Below are 21,663 nucleotides of genomic sequence, written 5' to 3'. Positions count from 1 at the left end.
CATCCCCGTTCTGCAACTAGCGGATAGACTGCCTGGACCTGTCTGTTTCTTCCTCTAACAACCATTTACCAGATCACCCACCACCCCACAGGGGTCGTTGATGTGACTAAGTAATGTATGTAATAAAAGTCCGCGGCACATGATTCAGCGTTGGAGCCCATCCTCTTTCCATGACTTTGCCCCAGCAAAGCCGCGTGCATGAACACACACATGTGCACACATGCTCCCAGAGAAAGACGCTGGAGTCCAGGCCAGGTTGTGCACAGGTCCTTTATTTCCTGCACCAGCAGGTGCACAGGCTGACACGCAACAGGAGAGTGAGCAGCACAGCAGGGAACAGGGCCAGACTGAAGTGGGGGCAGAAACACTCCAGCTGTTTAGACGTAGAGTGGGAAAGGGCAGAACATCTAGAATGTTCTGGCACCTGAACTAGCTTTTGCACCAGCAGCAGAACGAGGGCCCCCTATCTCTGCAAAGGGTCGAGGCTTGGGTCCTCAAGCCCCAGCCCAGGTTCATCAGGACAGAAGGCAGGCTGGTGACAGACAGAGGGGGTCCTGTTTGGGAGGATGGGAAGGAGGGCCTGGGGTAGGTGGGACTTGGCCAGGCAGCTGAGGGAGGGGCCTCAGGCTTCTGCAGGCTGCTGGGAAAGAGCAAAGCCTGAAAGAGAAAGGGAGTGGATAGGAACTGAGGGCTTGGCCAGCAGGCAGGGGCCGAGGCCTTGTCGCTGTATCAGAAAAGCAGCCAAAACTGATAGTTTTGCGAGCTGCCCACTGGCCGGCCAAGAGGTCACTGTTCAGTTTACAAACTGCACAACCTTACATGGCCACCCTGATGAGGCTGCCCAGCAGTGACCAAACGGCCATTGGAGTGGGGGAAGTCCACGTATAATGGTAAGGCAACAAATTTCACAGCTGATAAACAGGCCAGGCAGGCGCCAGGACAGGGTCAGAGGGGAGGGACAGGCCAGGAAAAATTCTAGCAGAGTAGTGAGCAGAACAGGCTCAGACCCACGCTAGCTATGTGACCTTAAATGAGTTGCTTTAGCTCTCTGAACCTCAGTTTTCTCACCTGACAAAGGGGGCTGGTAACAGCTCCCTACAGGAGTGCGAGAACTAAAGGAAACAGTGCCAGTCATGAAATCACCTCTGGTGTGTCTGTGAGCTCCTTGAAAGCAGGGCTTGGGTCCTCAAGCCCCAGCCCAGGTTCACTGGGACAGAAGGCAGATGCAGCTCCCAAACCTTGGGGCTTCCAGCTGGGGAGAGGAGACCCTGACGCACTCCCCCAGCACCCTGGAGGAGACCCAGCCTATCTTCAGACTCAGCCAGGGGACTGGTCCAACTGTGATCCTTGCTGGCAGAGGCCTTTGTCCCAGTGGCCTGGGTGGCCCCAGAATACCCCTCTTTCTCCCAAGCCCTGGGAGGGTGGTTGGCCCAGTCCTCCCCTAGCCTCTGAAAGGGCTGGATCAGCACCCGAGCTGCTGCTCTGAGCCTGCTCCCTATACCTACTGCAGGGCTGAGGAGCCTTGGGGATCCGGTGGCAGAGTGGGAGACAGGGAGAAGGGGGCAGCAGAGACCGGGAGGTGAGGCACAGTGGGGGACTGCAGTCCCTGGTCTTAACCTTCAGCCTTCATACCCTGGGAGAAAAAGGGGTAGAGATCTGGAATCCTATGCAAATTCTACAGAAATGAGTCCTGGGGCCATAGTTCCCATTGAAGGAACCTGGAGACCCCTATGCAAATAATATGCAAATTCCATGCAAATCACCACACTCGTGAGGCCAAGCTGGGGTAAGTGAGCACTTGGGGTGCTCACCTACCCTCACCTTTCATTGCTGATCTGTAGCTCTTCAGGCTGGCTGGAGGGCGGCCCCTGCGGGAGCACTCACCTTTCTGGAGCATCTTCTGCCTCAGCTGCCGACCATACCGTGCCTGCCGCCAGTTAGCCAGCTGCTGGAGGACACGTTTCATGTTTAGATGAGAGGGTCCCAAGCCGCTGGCCTGCAAGGCTGAGGTCACCATGGTCCTCTGCATTGCCTCATCCAGCTCCGGCTCCACCTCCTCCCAGGCCTCAGCCTCCTCAGACACCAGTTCTGCCTCTTCTGTCGCCCCCTCCTCAGCTGACGCCACCTCTTCTGTGGTCCCCAGCTCCTCCTCAGACACACAATCTTCCGCCACAAAATCCTCTGCTGTCGGCAACCCCTTCTCAGCCTCGAACCCCCGGTCCTGCTCCCTCAGGGAGCCTCACTGCAGCACAGCCTGTATCTGAGCAGGGAGACGGGAAAGTCTTTCTGTGCCTGCTGAGAGCCAACCCCAGGCAGAGTCCCCAGCCCCCCTCCTCCACCCGCCCCTAGGACATCTCCAGCCACCAGGCTTGAGGAGCTCTCCTGCTCTCTGTCCCAGTCTACACATAGATCTGATGGCTACTCCCCAGTTCTGTCCCAGCCAGGAGAAAAGGGAACTGGGTACCAGCCTCAAGGCTTCAAACACCCAGCCCAGGCACCGGGTAGGAAGGACGGTCACCCCGCCTTCACCCTACTGCACAGAACAGACCAGCAAGAATAATATTCCTTCTGCTCCCCTCCATGATTTAACTGTTACAGCCCATCCCACAGCCAGTTGCCATAGGAACAAATCCATCTTAGTAAGGCTCAGACAGTTCAAGCCACTTGCCCAAGGACACACAGCCAATAAAGGGACCACGTTGGGACTCAGTCCCAAATGTTTCCAGCTCCTAGGCCAGTGCTCCTTTACTCTCAGCCTCTGTCAAGGTGAAGGAAAGGCTTCGGTCCCCACTTGGAACAGCCTAAATCACGTGGCCACCTATGGAGCAAGATCTGAAGGAAAAGGGAGCAGCCCCTTCCAGAACAACTCAGCCCAGCGGGCCCAGAGCACAAGGCCTTCTCTAGGGCAGCAGGACTGCAGGTGGTTGTCTGACTGCTGAAAAGTGAGGGCAGCTGATGGGGGGGCCCCTAGCCAGCTTACCCCAGCTGTGACATGTCCTCCTCCTCAGCTGTGACATGCCCTCCTCCTCAGTCGTTCCAGGATTCTTTCAACAGAGATAAGGGCCTTCACTGTCCCAAAGCAACATTAGCTAAAACCCCAAAGTCCCTGGGGCCCCAACATGTGAAAAACTCCTGGGAAGAAATGACGGGCCCAGACATGTGGACAGAGAAAAGGGGGGGAGGGGGAGGGGCTCGGGCTGCAAACAAGGGGCGCCAGGAGTGAATGAAGGTCAGAAGCAAACCCCCTCCCCAATCTGGGAAAGTGAGTGTGGGTCAGGCAAGGGCCCGGGGGCCCCAGCAGTGCACCTTTCCATAAAAAAACACCTGGTCTGAGATAATCCTCCTTACAGACCTCCTGGGCTCCCCAGCCAGGGTGTCCCGAAAACCAGGAAGGGCCTCCGTGGTGGAGAGAGGGGATTACCAGGGGATCCCCACAGAGCTCCAGCCCCCTACTTCCAGGCACAGAAAGGGACTAAGGCTGGAAATCAGCCAGCGGGGCTAAGGCACAAGCACACAGAGGCAAAAGGCGGGTGGCCGGGGGTCCTTACTAGAGGTACAGTGTATGTGCTTGGGTGACAGGGCTAGTGGACACCGGCGCTTGCTGGCGGAGGGTCTCCACCTCCTCCTGAGCCTGGGTCAGCATGTCCCCGTGCTCCGGGCACTTCTCCCGCAGGGCGTGCAGCTAGGAAGCCACATACAGGTTCCGCTGAGACCCAGGCCCACCCTTTCCCAAGGGGCTAAGAAGCGAGAGGCCCAGACCCTGATGCGCATAATGACAAGCAGGGTGCCCCCAGGTAGGTCCCTGGACTCTACTCCACTCAGATGCTACCTGCCAAGTCCCGTGCCTGACGCTGAGAGTGTGCAAAGGGACAGACCCAGTCCCCCCCTTCCAGAAAGTCAGGCAGCTGACCAAGGGCCCCGAGCTCATCCCTGCACTGGGCCAGGGTCTCTCAAGGGCCGGGGCAGGAGTCAAGGGGAGCCCCACCTCATCCTGGAGCTGCATCTGGATGACCTTCTCCGAAGCCAGCTGCTGCTGCCTTCTCGGTCTCAGCCCCATACTGGAAAGAGCCAAGCCTGGTGAGCACCGTACCCCCAAGCACCCCCTCACATCCGGCAGGCCTTCCCAGGCACATGGGTCAGGCTTTGGCAGCCCTTTAAGTACGAAGTCACATAGAATGAGGCCACATAAGGGGCACCTGGGTGGTTCAGTCGGTTAANAAAAAAAAAAAAAAAGAATGAGGCCACATAAGGCAGGAGAGTCACGTGGCCTGGTTTCTGGAACATCCCGTGACCCTCTCTGGGACCTGGTCTCCTCCCTGGGACAACAAGAGGGCAGAATGAGGACTCTCTGAGACCCCTCCAACTCAGACTCTGACGCAGAGATGGGTCTGGGGCCTGGCCTGAGCTCAAGAGCCCCAGGAGGCGGGGACAGGGAGGAGAGGGGGCCTGGGTGTTGCGGGGCCATGACGGGAGGGAGCCCTGGGCACACCCCGATGCACAGACCGGCAGCGTTGCTGCCGCTTCGGGACCCAGGCCTGCAGCTGGGTGACTTCCCTCTGCTGCTGGTCCTGGTTCTCCATCCTGAGCGCCAGCACCTCTGACAGCTCAGCCATCTGCTGGCTGGCCTCAGCTGGGGACAAGCGGGGACAGAAGGTCAGCGCCGGCTCCCTTGGCCTTCGGGGACCAGTCCGGCCCTCCCGACGCCTCTGTCCACCCCACCCCTCAGCTCCTGCGGAGGGCTCTGGGTTTGCAGGACTCACCTTCCTCACTCGGTCTTCTTTTCAGTAAATGTTTGTTGACTGACACAGAGCAAGGCCCTGGGTGATCAGTCTGCAGGACCTGGTTCCAGCACACACGGGGCTCAAGTCCAGTGGGGAAAGTGATGGGCAAGGAGCCCCCGCCGGTGCGTAGCTGGGCTCTGAGGGAGCGAGTATAATGGGCGCCCTGGGGGTCGCAGCTGCGGCGCCCGGTCCAGCCTTACCAGGGCTGCAAAGCTAGGACCCCTGCAGGGCGAGCGGGCCTCAGCCAGGCACAGAAGGGCAAACAAGGCCCAGACGGGGTGTGGAGAGGCTCAGGGACAATCACAGGACACTGGGAGGGAGGGCTCGGACACTGGGCAGGGCCCAGATCGTTGGGGCTGTTGGGGGGGGGGGTTGTGGTCTGAGGCTACCCTAAGGCCAACGGGAAGCTTGGCGTTTTAGGCAGAGGGCGATGTGGTCAGGTGTGGTTTTAGAAAACTTATTTGGGCTTGTGCAGAATGACCCAGAAGGGCAGCAATCCAGGCTGGGAGACCAGGCAAGAAGGGGCCTGAGCTAGAGGCAGGGAGGTGAGGAGGAGGAAGGACACTTGAGCCTCTCTGAGGAGGCGGAAGCAACAGAACTTAGGAACCAGTTCCTATGTCAGGGGCCTGGGGACCCGTGGGGCCAAGGGGGGAGCTGAGGAGCCAGGGGGAAGGAAGGGCAGGCCTGGGGGGAGGGGAGCAGCATGAGTTCAGCCGGTGCCCTCTGTTGTCTGCCTCTCACAGCCAGACCTGAGCTCCTCAGGGACAACACTGTGCCTCCCTCTTCTTCAGAAACTCCCGGTGGCAGCAGAGCCCTGGTCCGGCCCCAGGGCCTCAGTGCCTGGTCTCTGGCAGCTCCTGGTTTCCTTGCTTCCAGGCCCCTCCTTCTCATGCCCTAAATAACAAAAGGCCATAGGCTTGGAGGGGCCCCGGGGCCTCTGTAGAGCTTTTTACAGTGTACTCAATGCAGGTTCTCAGCTGTGTCCCCGGAGAGGTCCACACTGAGAACGTACCTCCCCCTGCTAAAGATGAAGGTTCAGGGAGGTCAAGGAACGCGTCCAAGCTCACACAGCTAAGAAGTTCAGAGTGGGGACTCGAACTCAGGTCTCCAAACTCCGAGCTCTGAGTTCTTCCCTCTTCCTCAAGGTACAACTTCACGGACAAAACCGCTCCACACAGTCCAGGATGAGCATCTGCTCCTCCTCCTCGAGGGTGTCGAGTTGAGAGGCCTGGAGGGAGGGAGAGAGGAAGGGGCAGGGGAGTCAACGGCCCCTGGCCGTGGATGTGCCCTCTTCCCATATGCTCACCTCCTCTTTCAGCTGCTCATTCTCCTCCTCCTGCGGGGCTGCCCGCTGAGGGCAGTAGGGCAGCGACCCTGTCGCTGAGAAGTCCTAGGGGTGACAGCGATGGGAGTCAGGGTTCAAGGGGTGCGGGACCCAGGTCCCAGGCCACCCAGGGTCTGCCCACCCGGGCTCAGCGTGGTGCTCTCCATCAGCCTCAGCGATCCTGCCAGCAGATACACCGTCAGCGTTCCTGTTTGCAAACAGGGAAACTGAGGTACGGAGAAGGCGCTGCCCAGGTGACAAGGCAGGACACTCACGACTCAGGGGCTCCATAGGAATGATCATGCTGTGCTCTTCCTCTTCCTCCTCTTCTTCCTCCTCCTCCTGCTCCTCCTCAGAGTCAGAGTAGAGCTGAAGGAGGTCATCTCGCAAGCTCACCTGGTGTCGAGGCGTAAAATCTGGCAGTGGGGGAGAGGGACCCCGTTGGAACCAAGGTGGGGGCGAGCACAGGTCCAGGGACGGCGTGAGGGGCTAGGGGGGACTGTAAGTAGGTCTGAGATGACACCCCCTCCCCTCCTCCCCACTGGTTACCTCCTCCCTGGCTGAGCCGAGCACGGCTTCCAGTTTGCTGTTCTCCTCCATCAGAACACTGTTCCATCTCACCAGAGACCGGCCAATGCGAGCCACTGTATTTAGGACCCACTCTCTCTGCAGAGGACCCCCCATCCATGGGGAATACTTTCCTGTTTTATGAGGTCCCCCAGACAGGTGGGAGAAGCTAGGGAGTACACAGGGGGCAAAGGGAAGCCAGGCCACTAGGGGAACCCCTCCCCACACCCTAGTTTTCCAGGGTACTAGAAAAGGACCTGCCTTTGGCCCACTGCGGGGCCTGACTCAGCTTCCCCTTCTGGAAAAGAGCAGATCAGACCAGATGGCTCTAAGAGCAGTTCCAGCCTGGACATCCTCCATATACCTGCCTTCCATAAGAGGGACCCCCAGCTTGGCCCCGAGAGAAATAATCAAGCAGAAAAAAAGATAAGACTCCTACCCCTCCAGGGCGGAATTAAAACAGAGGCCTGGCTCAGGCCGGCGGGACAGGGAAGTCAGTCCATGCCTCCTCTAGCAAATTTAACATCACTTTGACATCTTCTTGGGTGATCTTGACTGGCGGGGGTCGGTGGGGACACAGCTCTGCAAAAGCGGGAGTGGAGGGGGCGCCTGGGTGGCTTAGTCGGTTAAGCGTCCGACTTTCGCTTGGATCATGATCTCACAGCTCGTGGGTTCGAGCCCCGCGTCGGGCTCTGTGCTGACTGCCAGCTCAGAGCCTGGAGCCTGTTTCAGAGTCTGTGACTCCCTCTCTCTCTGACCCTCCCCTGCTCACGCTGTCTCTCTCTCTCTCCTAGAAATAAATAAAACATTTAAAAAAAATTTTTTTTTAAAAAGCGGGAGTGGAGACCAAGTTGGGAAAAGGGGGGCGTATGCTACCCCACATCCCACTGTTTCCTGCCCTGTCTCAGTTCTCCCTCAACAACAAGAGTCGGGGACAAGATAGCTCCCTTCCTGCCCCCGCTATTCTCTCCAGACACCCCAGTACTCAGCAGCCGTTCCCTGCTCCCAGGGCCAAACGGACTCTTGTGCTCTGGAGGGGCCTGGGTGAGGTAAAGGGATCGCAGTCCTCCAAGCTCGGGTGGAAATGAGTTCTCAGGACGCCTGGGTCCCTGGCACTAGGGGAATGTGGCGGCTAGCGGAAGAACAGCCGCGGACTCATCTCCCCTCAGCCAGAGGGCCTCCTGGGTCACACAACAGACGCAGTCACCCACCCTGCACTTGTTGCGTGTGGCGACGAGGAAGGGACTCCTCCGGCACTGCATAGGGGTTCCTGAGCCTCTAGCCCTAATCCAGGGTCTCCCGAGACCCCGGAGAGGACACCAGGGGAAGAAAGCGGAGGCCCCGACCACCCCTAGGCTGGGACCAGCCGGGCTTGGACACCGGCAGCCAAAAGGTCGACAAAGCCTCCCCTCCGCCCGCCCCCCTCCCCAGCGTGGCGCGGGGGCCAGCGCAGGCTCAGAGCGCACCGGGCAGCGCCCTCCTGCACCCCCGGCCCCCCAGGCACTGCGGCTGACTGAGGAGGGGGTCCTGAGAGCGCGCAGATCTGCGGAGCAACAGGCGCGCAAAACGGGGAAGCCAAGCCGGCGGGTGCGCCGACCTGACTCACCAACAGCAATCAGGGGACGACAGAAGGTTAGAGAAAATGGGCAAGAGGAGACCGAACAGGCACCGCAGACAGTGATATCGCAAGTGGGCGGAAGGGTGAGACCGAGTGCTAGAGGGGACGGGGCGCNGCTGCGCAGGGGCGGCTGCAGGCTGCGCGGAGGGCTCTGGAGCGCAACTGGCTGCAGGTGGGGGTGCGGGGTGACTCCCGCTGGATCCCCGGTTCTGGACCGGTGCCCCGCGAGGCTGTGCCCGGACTCTTGCGGGGCGCACCTTGGATGCGGAGTCTGCGCCTCAGGCCTGCCTTTATAACCTGCGCCTGCAGAAGGCGCCCGTCGGGCCGTACCACGCGCGGGAGGGGGTCGCCAGGAAACAACCAGTGGTGCCCGGGACTGGGGGTCGCGCGCGAAGGGACGGAGGTGGCGGAGCGGAGCGCAAAAATTCAGAACAAGGAGAGAGTCGAGTGGCGGTTGCAGCCGGTTCCGTGGGCTTGGTTCCGAGTTCAGGGTTTCTCCTCTCCTCTCCACCTCCGGAGAATGGTTCTGCTCAAAGTCGCAGCTCCCCAGGAATTCCGGCACAGAGACTTCGGAGGTCCCTACCTACGGGCAAGGCCTCCCTCAACCCCCTCAGGGGTTGCCGGCTGCCCTCCCTGGATATGATCGGGGAAGTAGCGCAGTGCTGTGCTTTCCCCGGTAGCTGGGAGATGATTCCAGATCCCAGGACTGTTTGAACGCGGGGCCCAGTCAGGCGCGTCACACAGTGATCCTCGCGCTCACTCCCGCGTCCGTGCCCCAGCCGCTTGACAGCCCTCTTTCTTATTTCTACCTTTCCCGGTGCTTTACCTCCAGCCCTCATTCACTTCGGCCACCGCCTTCCACCCTGGCAAACACCTGTTCTTCCTGCAGACACAGCTTAGAGGTCTTCGGTGAAGACTCCTCCGACCTCGTCCCCTGTGGCCCCAGAGCGTCCCTTATCCGGTGGCCGGCAGTGCTCAGAGTGTGTCTACCTCCAATCCCGGACCTGCGCCCCTTCCGCAGTGCACCACGGGAGGTGGGCCCCAAGTCCTGAATGAGCTGGGCGGGGCAGCAGGGGGGGGGGGCGGGCATTTCTGTGCCTTTAGACTGGAATAACCTGCAAGCCCCCAAAGAGATGGTAATGGCACGAATTCTTTTTTTTTTTATGCTTATTTATTTTGAGAGATAGTGCAGGGGAGGGACAGAGAGAGGAGAGAGAGAGGGAATCCCAAGCAGGCTCCAAGCTGTCAGCATAGAGGCTGACAGGGGGCTCGAACTCAGGAAACTGTGAGATCATGACCTGACCAAAATCAAGAGTTGGATGCCTAATGGACTGAGCCACCCAGGTGTCCATGACACTAATTCATTTAAAGCCTTAGGATCATTCTTGGTGCCCCAAGTTTTTTCCCTTCAGTAACCAAACAATCACCTGTCCTACTTAATTTACCTCCTAAATATTTCTCAAATGTGCAGTCTGCTCTTCAGCCCCTCTTGCTGAAGATTCTCATCCTCTCTTCTAGATTATTCTAGATTCATCCTCTTTTCTAGATTGTGGTGATACTCGCCCCTGCCCCCACCACATGAATCCATCTCTCAGGAATTCTGGGACCCCCTTCCCCACAGCCACCACTCCAAGCTTGAGCCCAGGACAAGGGCTTTCACCCAGGGACTGCACCTAGGACAGAGGTTCCTCAGGCTAACAAAGTGCCTTAGGAGCCAGGTGTCTGTGACACTTCATGGAACAAGAGACACAACCCAAGAAAGAAGAGCAGCCTGCCCTGTCCCCAAGGCCTCCCAGGGAGAAGCATTGTGATAAGAACGTTTTCTTCCATCTGGGTCCATTCTTTCCTTTGACGAATATTTATTGAGTGCCTTCTGTATATATCGGGCACTGTACTAGACTCTCAGACTAGAGCAGGGAACAAGAGAAGCTAGATCCTGGCTCTCCTGGAGTTTAGAGTTGAGAAAGGGAAGTAAATAGATGAGAAAACAAGTAAGACAGTCATAGTGCGGTGAATTTTTTTCAAAACACACAGACAAGGAGCTATGAGGAAATTGGAAAGTACCTATCTGACAGGGTGGTCTGGGTGGGTGGGAGAGGAGAAATCATTAACCACTTAGTAATCTCCATCTCAGCCTGTGCCCCCAGCCTTCACAGCCAACTCCTGCCTGTCACAAGGCAGCCTCTCTCTCCTCAAGAGCCAGTGTTTCTCATTCCTGATTGGAGAGTGAACCCTGGTGCCAGTTCACCTCCCTGGCGGGCCACCAAATCCTCCATGCACCCCCACCCCCGTCAGCCCCATGGGGAATTATCTGCTTGTTGATCAGAGGGCCAGTCTTCATTAGTTATGTATGCTATTTCTAAAATACTGGCTCTACATCTGGCCCCCTCGGGGTAGGGGAGTAAGAAGTGGTTCCCCTGAGTTCCCCTCCCCCACCCTATGGAACTCAGGCCCCTCCCAACCTCTGCCCTCTGGCCCCCTGCTGCCTCCTTTCCTCCCCTCCTCCCACCCAGAGCCAACACTTCTCCCAAACTATTGAGGGGGTGCTCATGCCAGAGGCCTGGGATAAGAAGAGGAGGCATCCAAGATCCACGACCACCCCCACGTTCTCACGTGCTGCCCTGTTTCACGGTTCCAATCTCGAGCAACCTCAATATTTGTTGCCTTCATTTCTTCTCTCATCTCCACTGTTTAGTCCCCCTAAATTATCCATCCTTATTCACTCAACAAACATATACGAAGCACTGGAAGCCAGGCACTGTGACAGCTGTTGGGGACATGCCCGTGGACAAAACACACAAAGATCTTTGCCCTCCCAGGGCCCACGTGCAATGGGCCGAACAATTACGGAACGAAGAAGCAGGGAACGAAGGGAAGGATAGGGCAGGGAAAGAGGGTGAGAAACAACAGCAAAAGCAAAGGCTTGAGACCAGAGAAGGAGGGCCTAGCGGCTGAAATGCGCAGAGGATTGCAGGTGGTGGTGCGGTCAGAAAGGGAGCAGCAGACCCCGGGCACCGGACATCACCTGAGCCAGCAGAAGGCTTGTCATCAGAGTGGTGTCCTCCAACTTAAGTGTAACAGGACGGCTCTGGCTGATTGGCTGACAGTAGACAGACAGTAGGGGCATCTTAGTCCCCTCAGACTGCTTTAATAAGTTGCCATAGACTAGGTGACTTATAAACTGTTTCTCGGAGTTCTGGAGGCTGGAAGTCCAAGATCAAGGTGCCCGCAGATTCAGTGTCTAGTGAGAGCTCTGACTCCTGGCCCATAGACTGCTGTCTTTTTTTCTTTTTTTTTAATGTTTATTTATTTATTTTGAGAGAGTGTGTGTGGGAGCATGCCCACGAAGGAGGGGCAGAGAGAGAGGGAGAGAGAGAATCCCAAGCAGGCTCCGCACTGTCAGCGCAGAGCCCCACACAGGGCTCTATCTCATGAACCATGAGATCATGACCTGAGCTGAAATCAAGAGTCAGATGCTTCACCTGCTGAACCACCCAGGTGCTGTCTTATCTTCCCACTGTGGTCGTCACATGGTGGAAGGGCTGTGGGAGCTCCCTGAGGCTTCTTTTAGAAGCCCACCGGCTCCCATGCAGGAGGGCTCCCCACTCAAGCCCCAATCACCTCCAAAAGGCCCCACCTCCTAACACCATCGCACTGGGGGTTTGGATTTCAACAGGAATTGCAGGGGGACACAAACACTTAGACCATAACAACCCTATCCCTCTCTAAAAACAAAACAGAACAACAATAACAAAACCCACCAGCTTTCTTGAGATATAATTCACATGCCATAAAATTCACCATTTAAAAGTAGCCTAAGGCACTTGGCTGGCTTAGTCAGTGGAGCATGTGACTCTTAATCTCAGGGTTGTGAGCTCAAGCCCCACGTTGGGCATAGAGATTGCTGAAAAATATAATTGTAAATAAAATAAAATAAAATAAAATAAAAGTGTCCATTCAGTGGTTTTTAGTATAGTCACAAAGAATAAGATTTCCTCTCCCTCTGCCCCTCCTCCACTCAGGCTCACCTGCACTTGCTCTCTCTCTCTCTCTCTGTCAAAATAAATAAATAGACATTTAAAATAATAATAATAATGGTGCTTGGGTGGCTCAGTCGGTTAAGGTCCAACTTTGGCTCAGATCATGATCTCATGGTTCCTGGGTTCCAGCCCCACGTCAGGCTCTGTGCTGACAGCTCAGAGCCTGGAGCCTGCTTCAGATTCTGTGTCTCCCTCTCTCTCTGCCCCTCCCCTGCTCATGCTCTCTCTCTCTCTCTCTCTTTCAAAAATAAACACCAAGGGGTGCCTGGGTGACTTAGTCGGTTAAGCGTCCGACTTTCGCTTAGGTCATGATCTCGCAGTTCGTGGGTTCGAGCCCCGCGTTGGGCTCTGTGCTGACTGCCAGCTCAGAGCCTGGAGCCTGTTTCAGTCTGTGACTCCCTCTCTCTCTGACCCTCCCCTGCTCACGCTGTCTCTCTCTCTCTCTCCTAGAAATAAATACAACATTAAAAAAATAAATAAATAAAGATAAACACCAAAATAAAATAAAAAATAACAATAATATTGTATTTAATCCAATATCCCCAAAATATTATCATTTCAACATGTAATCAACATAAAATTATTAATAAGATTATATTTTACATTTTTAATAATGAATTGAGTGCATTTTATTCTTATAGAACATCTCAATTGAGACTCAAATTCATTTTTCTCTTTATTTCCTTAAATATAATTTGTCTTTTTTCCCCCTGTGTACCTTTAAATTTTTTCTTTTCGGAGCGCCTGGGTGGCTCAGTTGGCTAAGCATCCAACTGCGGCTCAGGTCATGATCTCATGGTTCCTGGGTTCCAGCCCCACGTCAGGCTCTGTGCTGATAGCTCAGAGCCTGGAGCCTCTTTCAGATTCTGTCTCTCCCTCTTTCTCTGCCTTTCCCCCATTCATGCTCTGTCTCTCTCAAAAATAAATAAACATTAAAAATTAAAAAAAAAAGAACTCTCTAAAAAATAAATAAATAGATACATTTTGTCTCTACATCACTGGATTTCATTAATTTAATCATGATGTATCTTAGGATTTTTCTTTTTATAAATTTTTTTAACGTTTTATTTATTTCTGACAGAGAGAGAGAGAGAGAGAGACAGCGTGAGCAGGGGAGGGTCAGAGAGAGAGGGAGATACAGAATCCGAAGCAGGCTCCAGGCTCTGAGCTAGCTGTCAGCACAGAGCCCAATGCAGGGCTCAAACCCACAAACCGTGAGATCATGACCTGAGCCAAAGTCGGCCGCTCAACCGACTGAGCCACCCAGGTGCCTCAGTAGGATTTTTCTTTATCCTTCTTGGGGCTGACTGAGCTTCTTAGATTTGAGGGCATATAGCTTTGATCAAAATTTGGAAAATTTTCAACTCATATCTTTTTTTAATATTTATTTTTATTTTGGTGGGGAGGGGAGAGCACAAGTCAAGGGGGGCAGAGAGAGGGGGACAAAGGATCTAAAGCAGGTTCTGCACCAACAGGCTGACAGCAACAAGCCCAGTGTGGGGCTAGAACTCACAAACCCTGAGATCATGACCTGAGCCGAAGTTGGACACTCAACAGACTGAGCCACCCAGGTGCCCCATCAACTTTTATTCTTTAAATACTTTTTTCTGAGCCCCACTTCTGAGCTTTCAATTACATGTATGTTAGGCCACTTGATACTGAACCACAGGCACTAAGGCTCTGTTCATTTTCATTTTCCAGCCTTTTTCTCTCTGTCCTTCAGTTTCAGTTGTTGCAATTGGTCTATCTTCAAGTCCACTGATTATTTTTTTAAAGACATTATTTTTCAGGAATCTCTACATCCAAATTGGGGCTCAGACTTACAACCCCAAGATCAAGAGTCACATGCTCTACTGACTGAGCCAGCCAGGTGTCCCTCCACTGACCTTTTTAAACCTCCTTTTAAGCCATTCAGGAACTTTTCATTTCTGATCCCATGCTAGATCTAGAGCCTGGATCTCTAGCATCTTCCATTTGTCTCCTCATTATACTCATATATTTTTTTACATCCTTATACTTAGCTGTAAGGAATTTTTAGAAGTCTTTCTCTGCCATCATCTCTGTCATTTATGGGTCTGTTTTATCGACTGATTTTTCTCCTGGTTACAGGTCACATTTTCTGCATCTTTCATGCTTCATAATCTTTTGGAGGCTGGATATATTGTGGATGTTACATTGCTGAGCCACCATTTTGTTATCTTCCTTTGTTGGGTTTCCTCTTGCCAGGCAGTTAAGTTATTGTGGATCAGCTCGATCTGCTTAAGAGTTGTTTTTAGGGGCGCCTGGGTGGCTTAGTCGGTTAAGCGTCCGACTTTCGCTTAGGTCATGATCTCGCGGTTCGTGGGTTCGAGCCCCGCGTCGGGCTCTGTGCTGACTGCTACCTCAGAGCCTGGAGCCTGTTTCAGTCTGTGACTCCCTCTCTCTCTGACCCTCCCCTGCTCACGCTGTCTCTCTCTCTCCTAAAAATAAATAAAACATTAAAAATTTTTTAAAAAATGTTTAAAAAAAAAAGAGTTGTTTTTAAAGTTTTGCAGGGCAGACCCAGAAAGGTTTTTATTCTAGAGATATTTTAGCCCTATTAGGAAGGAGTAGTCTTTCCAGAGGGTCTACTGAATGCCCCACATATTCAATGAGGACTCTCCTCACTGGCTGAACAAAACCTAAACATCTCCCAGCCCTGTGTGAGCTCTGGGAATTCGCTTACAGCTTCCTGGGAGTTGTTCTTTCCCCAGTAGATATTCTTTTCAGCCTCATGGAATCTCACCCTACCCACCTACAGTTTTGTATTCAACCAAAGACTCAAGAACATTCCTCTGTAGGTTTCTGGGACTTGTTCAGAACTGCATGGCTCTCTCCTCCTGGGAAAAATCTGTTCTACAAATTGCAGCCTCCCTGAACTCTGACCTCTGTCCCTGCAAGTCAGTGAGACACCAGAGTCTGCTTGGGTTCCCACTTCCTGTACTGCCTTTAGAAACTGCCTCTAGATAGATATCCAAGGGCATCATAGGACTCACCTTATTTGTTTCTCTCTGAGACCACAGTCCTGTGATGCTTATTGTTCAATGCCTTAAAACCATTGTTTCAGGCATTTTATCCAGTTTTCTAGTTGTCTTCTGCAGGAGGGAAATGTGGTACCAGCTACTCCATCTATTTGGATAGACGTTGAATTGGAAGCCTAATCCTGAAGGTAAAGCCATAGGACTTGCTGAAGGATTGGATGAAGAGTGTGAAGGAGAAAAGTCAAGGATGACTCCAACTGTTTGGGCCAGAGAGAGCTGCCGTCCACCAAGAGGAGGAAAACTGAGGGAAAATCAGCTTTGGTAGAGAAAATCAGGAGTTCAGATTTATCTAAACATCCTTTTTTTTTTTTTTTTAGTAGGCTCCACATCCAATGTGGGGCTTGAACTCATGATCCTGAGATCAAGAGTCACGCGCTTTACCAATTGAGCCAGCCAGGTGCCCCAGGAGTTCAGTTTTAAATAAGTTGAATCCAAAATGCTTATTAAGTTATCCAAATGGATACACAACAAGTTGGGTTTATCCCAGCTGGATATATAAATATAACAACTGGATATATCAATCTGAGCATAGGGGAGAAATGGGGGCTGGACACTTCAACTGAGGACTCATTGCTCTATGATGAGAATGTAAAATCATGGGACTAGGTGAGGTCCCTGAGAGACTGATTGTAGGTACATAAGGGGACCCAGGGTTAACCCCTCAGTATGTAGACGGCGGGAAGAGGAGGAAGAGTCACCAAAGCAACCGAGATGGATGGGACCGTGAAGAAGAGGTAAACCAAGGGAAAGCTGGGCTCCAGAGAAAGTGTTTCAAGGAGAAAGCGCCACCTGTGTTGATGAGGACACAAGATGGAGGCCATGGACAACCTTGGCAACCATGGACAATCTCAGTGGAGAGACAGCGGTGAGAGGGACTGAGAAGGGCGAAGAAGTAATGGGGGGTGATGGAGTGAGGACCAAGAATATAGAAAACTATTAAAGAGTTTTGCAGCCAAGGGGAGCTGAAAGAGAACAGTCACTGAAAGACAACACAGGCACTAGAGAAGGTGGTTTAAGGATGAGAGATAAGGGGCGCCTGGCTGGCTCAGTGGGAAGAGCCTGCAGCTCCTGATCTCAGGATCGTGAGTTCAAACCCCACGTTGGGTATAGAGATTACTTAAATAAATAAACTTAAAAAAAAAAAAAAGCATTTAAGGATGAGCAATGTGACGACATGTGTATGTGCTGATGGGGATGTCCCGGCGGGGAAGAGAAAACTAATGCAAAAGACAGAACCCAGAGCCCAGGGATCATCCTGAGATCATTGTGGGAGTGGACGAACATTGGTAACCAAATCCATTCTCCTCAGTGCTCCAGCATGCATATTTTCTATGGTTCCTTTGTCAGCAAAAAGTTGGAAGGAGACACAACCCAACCCCCAGGTTTGCTGTGGACGGTGAGACTGGAGAACCTCAGGAGTGGCCACGACAGGGTCACCTGTCCACACTTCTTCAGCTCTGCCAAGCCGCTCCCTCACTAGCCTCCAGCTTCCTGGTCAGTCTCACTGTGCCTTGGACATCTCTGCAGCTCCATGCACAGCAGGGGACATGAAATAGGGGCCCATTCCATTCCTGCTGAATGGATGTTTGCTGAGTTGGATTATCCCTGCCCATGAGACAGCAGCCCTGAGGCCCCTGAGAAGTTTGGGGTGAAGAAGAAGAAAGTGGAATGGAGGATACAGAGATGAAGGGGACCTTGCAGGCTCCCCGTTGACTGCACCCTCTAGGTCCCCGCACCAGTGCAAAGCAACTCTAGCTAGAGCCACCAGAGGGCAGTGTTGGCCCACATACCCCGTACCCCCATCCAGCCCTTCACCCGCAGATCTGTGACCCCACAAAAGAGGCAGAGTAGGGATGGTGACTTCATTTTACAGATGGAGAAGCCAAAGGTCAGCCCCCTGGTCACTCCACAAGCACTTTGGCCTGGCTGATGGACATCTGCCACAGCCCAGGGCTGCCCAGGACACCCAGCAGTCCCCTCCCAGTGGTGCCGGTCAGCCTTGTTCCCCTCCACACCCTGCTGCCGCTCTAACCAGACAGGCCGGCAGAACAGAAACCCTAGACCTCCTGCCCTTCCTCCAGTATGAACCCACTGACCCCTGCTGAATCAGAGAGAGGACAGGAGGGGGCTCGAGACCCACCGCACCCATGAACTTGGCAGTACAGTTACTCAGACAGGACACAGGCTCAGGCCGCCTCCCCTAGCCTGACCCTGAAAATGAACCAAGGACAGGCTACCCCATGGCAAGAGCCCTTGACAGTCGGCCTGGGGTCTGGACGAGGCCAGACACCAGGCCCACTTTCTGCATCAGACCAGGCACAGGGCAGAGGGAAGTGCCCTCAGAATGGGACAGGGGTGCCGCTTCCCCCCCTCCCCCACTCCTGAGCTTCTCCTGTTGTTCTCCCAGGGGCCCTCCTCTCTCTCCGGGTGTCTCTTCCCCACTAGTGCCCAGGCACCTCCACAATGTCAGGCCTCCTTTCCTTTACTCCTTCTCCCAGACCCTGCCCAGACTCCTAGGCACCAAGCCCCCTGAGCCTCTCTGGGGCCTGGGGTGAGGAAGTGTGCATGCTGGGGGCCTAAGCTCCTCACCTGGTGTCCTCTGGGTTCCTAGGCCCCCGCTGGTCGGGACAGGGGAAGGAAAGAAGCCAGAGAGGCAGCAGAGAGAAAGTACCAGCGGTGATGGTGGGGGCGGGGCTCTAGCCAGGTTGGCCGGGGTCCTAGAGGATGGCAATTTCCTCCACTCCAACCTCACCCTACCCCCTTGCGCTCCCTCCCACCTGGGGGCTCCTGTCTTCCCCGACCACCCGCCGCTTGCTACCCACATAGGCTGCAGGCTCCCTCCACCTTGTCTCCCACTCTCCTGCTGAGGGCGCCTCCTCCTCTGAGAAGCCCTCCAGGCTCCCAGAAGGGATGCCTCTCCTGGCATCTTCCTGCCTCTCACTGTTCACAGTGTAAGATTCTGTTACTTATGAGATAATGATTTAACGCAGAGGGCACTTCTGTATCCTTAGGGCTCTAATTAGGGTAAGTAAGCACACGGTACCTGTCGAGTGAACCATGATGGGTTCTCTGGGTGAGTCTGGGTGTGAGTGGGGGGCAGGGAGTGGTCCCCAAAGACTCCAGAGAGACTTGCCCAGTCAGGAGAGTCTGTGTCCCTGGACTCTGGACAGTGCTCCACACTCCCCAACACGGGTGGGCCCCACCAGGAAACAACCCAGGGGCACATGGACAGCAGACCCTCAGGGGGTGGGCCGTGTTAAGGGACTGCAGCATAGTCCCCTCCCCTCTTCTCGCTTAGAACCCCTCAGCCCAGCCCCCACTCACTTCCTCCAGGCACTAGCTCAGAGGCCTAAGTGGGATAGGAGCTATCTGCAGGTGGTGGGTCACAGGGCCTGCCCTGGCCTGCGGGGGGAGGGGGTCCCCAGGAAGCAGCTGGGAGCCAGGTGGAGGGAGCCACAGCTCGCAGTGTCAGGGAGGGAAAGGCAACCAGCTGCGTCCAGCCTGCTGGGCAGACAATGGTGGCGAGCCTGGAAGACATTTTACTGCCCTTGGGCCTCCCTCAGCTGCCTCCACGTTCAGGGGGAAGACCGAGGAGCCCTTCCCTGCCTGACTCCTGTCACCAGACTCCGTGACGCCTTCTGATCCTTGGGTCCATGTCTAGACTCTGAGACCTTCTGGGAACAATTCATGAGTCGGGAGACAGCACAGGAGGGAGAAACACAAATTCACTGAGCCCCAGCTAGTCTATGCTTCATATACGTTATTTCATTTCATCATCACCCGAAAAAAATATATATATTACTGTTTTATAGATGAGAAACAGGCACTTCTAGATAGCCCTTATTCTAGAAAGGGCTTCCTTGAGACTTCTGCTTAGAATTAAATCTTCCTCCTGGGGCGCCTGGGTGGCTCAGTCAGTTAAGCATCCGACTTCGGCTCAGGTCATGATCTCACGGTTTGTGGGTTCAAGCCCCATGTCGGGCTCTGTACTGACAGCTCAGAGCCTGGAGCCTGCTTCAGATTCTGTGTCTCCCTCTCTCTCTGACCCTCCCCTGCTCACACTGTCTCTCTCTCTCTCAGAAATAAATAAAACATTAAGAGAAAAAAAAGAATTAAATCTTCCTCTTTGTAATTCACACCCCCACACCCAATCCCACTTTCTGTTTCCGGCTATGCCCTCGAGGGATCCTCCAAATGAGGCTGCACCCTCTTGTGCTCTGTGCACACCAGACAGGTGTTCTGCTAGTTTGCTCTTCTCTGGGCTCCCCCTCCTCCAGCCAGGCCTGAACCCCACCCTCTCTGATCTCATGCCCCAGACCTGCCAAGGATGGTGGGCTGGACGCAGAAGGTGGAGGCGGGAGACGGCAAAGAGCCATGGGACTAAACGTCAGGCATTCTGCATCCAAATCCAAGCTCTGGCTCTCACAAGCTGTGCTGCCTTCCAAACATCACCTAATTTCTCTGAATCTCGGCAGCCTCACCATATATAATTTACCTTCATTTTACATGCCTCACAGGGCTTGTAAGAGATTACACAGTAAAGCACTTAGCACCTACCAAGGGCTCAGCAAGTGACAACTGCTGATGTTCACATTATTACTAAAAATGTCACCTGGGCGCCTGGGTGGCTCAGTAGATTGAGCATCCAACTTCAGCTCCGGTCATGATCTTGCTGCTCGTGAGTTCCAGCCCCACACCGGACTCTGTGCTGACGTCTCAGAGCCTGGAGTCGGCTTCCAATTCTGTCTCCATCTCTCTCTGCCCTCCCTTTCTCATGTTCTGTCTGTATGTCTGTCTGTTTCTCTCTCTCTCAAAAATAAACATTTTAAAAAATTAACAATGTCACCTGAATTTCTTGGGCCTCAAAAGTAAAATGAGAGGCAAATATCTCCAACCTCAGTTGCCGTGAGGATGTCGCCTGGCACAGGCTCAGCACGGAGAAAGCTCAGCCAGTGATGGGTCTGATTAGGATTGCTAGGACGGCTGTCCCTGAACGACCCTAGGACAGAAAACCACACCCTTCAGGCAGGGTCACACCTGCCTTCCACAAAGCCCAACCCTTCTTATCCACGATCCAGTTCGTTCACACACTTTGCCCAGACACACAAAGCCCTCCACTCCCTGACTTTTGCCGCATTTTCCAGCCTGTTTCACGCTCTCATCTCTCCAAGCCGCTGTCATCTCTCGAACTCTGTGCTCAGCTTTCACATCTTTGGTTGTTGCCACTGCCAGAAATCCGGCCCAGGTATCTTCCATGATGCCCATCGAACACCTCCTTATTTGAAAGGCAAGGCCACTCAAACATCGCCACGCCCTCCACGGGCTCGCTGAACCCACGCGGGCGCCTATGCACATGCGCACTCTGTGCTTGCCTTGCTTTACTGTTTCAACGGGAAGATGAGATGTGGGGCAGCTCTAGCCCCAGGGCCTTGAGCAAAGCCTGGCAGAGAGCAGGTCCTTAGGAAGCACTGGGTGATTGAATGGGCGAGTGACCCATGAGTCTAGCCAATGGAGAGTGTTCTTGTTCCTTCCAGAGACAGGATGCTCCTATCAGTACAGACCCGGATTGCATTCGGACCTGTTTTCCACAGCTTCGTTGTACTAGCGATTATTGTGAACCGGGAGCCAACTGCATATCTCAAATCTTTCCCACACGTCCTGGGTGTTACCAAATTGCCCCATATTTTCTTTTCTATTTAAAAAAAATTTTTTAATGTTTATTTTTGAGAGAGAGAAGAATCCAAAGCAGGCTCCAGGCTCAGCTGTCAGCACAGAGCCGGACACGGGGCTTGAACTCACAAACTGAGAAATCACAACCTGAGCCGAAGTCGGACGACTCAGTCGGTGACTCAGTCGGTGACTGAGCCACCCAGGTGCCCCTCCCCATATTTTCAGGGGGTGAGCCACCCAGGTGCCCCTCTACATATACGTGCGGAGATGTTTTTGGATCAAAACATAGGATTTAAGACTCCATCTAATTATTTCCCAGCTAGTTATTTTATCATATTGATTGTATCTTTTTAGCCAACTCACATGCTTTTGGGATGAGGTTGTATGGGCGTGTTTTACTTTTTTTTTTTAGTTGTAACACATCATTTTTAGTGTTTTAATTATTTTTTAAAAGATTTTATGTTTAAGTAATCTCTACACCCAATGTGGAGCTTGAATTTACAACCTCAAGATCAAGAGTCACATGCTCCACTGACTGAGCCAGCCAGGCACCTCCTTAATACTTACTTTAAAAACATTTTTTGTTGCTGAATAACTTTTTTTT

At 53.7% G+C, this 21,663-nt stretch overlaps 1 protein-coding gene across 1 annotated transcript in view; it reads right to left on the bottom strand.

The window, feature by feature from the left end:
* Positions 1 to 265: 265 nt before the first annotated feature.
* The window catches only part of HAP1 (huntingtin associated protein 1), a 25,457-nt gene continuing 4,059 nt past the window's right edge, over positions 266 to 21,663 (bottom strand). Inside the window, 16 exon segments of the mRNA XM_077779134.1 lie at positions 266 to 657; positions 1,822 to 2,238; positions 2,981 to 3,044; positions 3,307 to 3,396; positions 3,620 to 3,622; positions 3,986 to 4,037; positions 4,039 to 4,058; positions 4,500 to 4,630; positions 5,943 to 6,009; positions 6,088 to 6,521; positions 6,648 to 6,822; positions 6,824 to 6,841; positions 7,178 to 7,309; positions 8,139 to 8,215; positions 8,331 to 8,474; positions 8,477 to 8,873. Coding sequence (XP_077635260.1) covers positions 623 to 657; positions 1,822 to 2,238; positions 2,981 to 3,044; positions 3,307 to 3,396; positions 3,620 to 3,622; positions 3,986 to 4,037; positions 4,039 to 4,058; positions 4,500 to 4,630; positions 5,943 to 6,009; positions 6,088 to 6,521; positions 6,648 to 6,822; positions 6,824 to 6,841; positions 7,178 to 7,309; positions 8,139 to 8,215; positions 8,331 to 8,474; positions 8,477 to 8,873 — 2,256 coding nt within the window. The 3' untranslated portion in view covers positions 266 to 622.

The sequence above is a fragment of the Crocuta crocuta genome, unplaced genomic scaffold, assembly GCF_008692635.1.
Source record: "Crocuta crocuta isolate KB4526 unplaced genomic scaffold, BGI_CrCroc_1.0 scaffold68, whole genome shotgun sequence".
In the NCBI taxonomy this organism is placed as follows: domain Eukaryota; kingdom Metazoa; phylum Chordata; class Mammalia; order Carnivora; family Hyaenidae; genus Crocuta; species Crocuta crocuta.
This window is presented reverse-complemented; position numbering and strand designations above follow the sequence as displayed.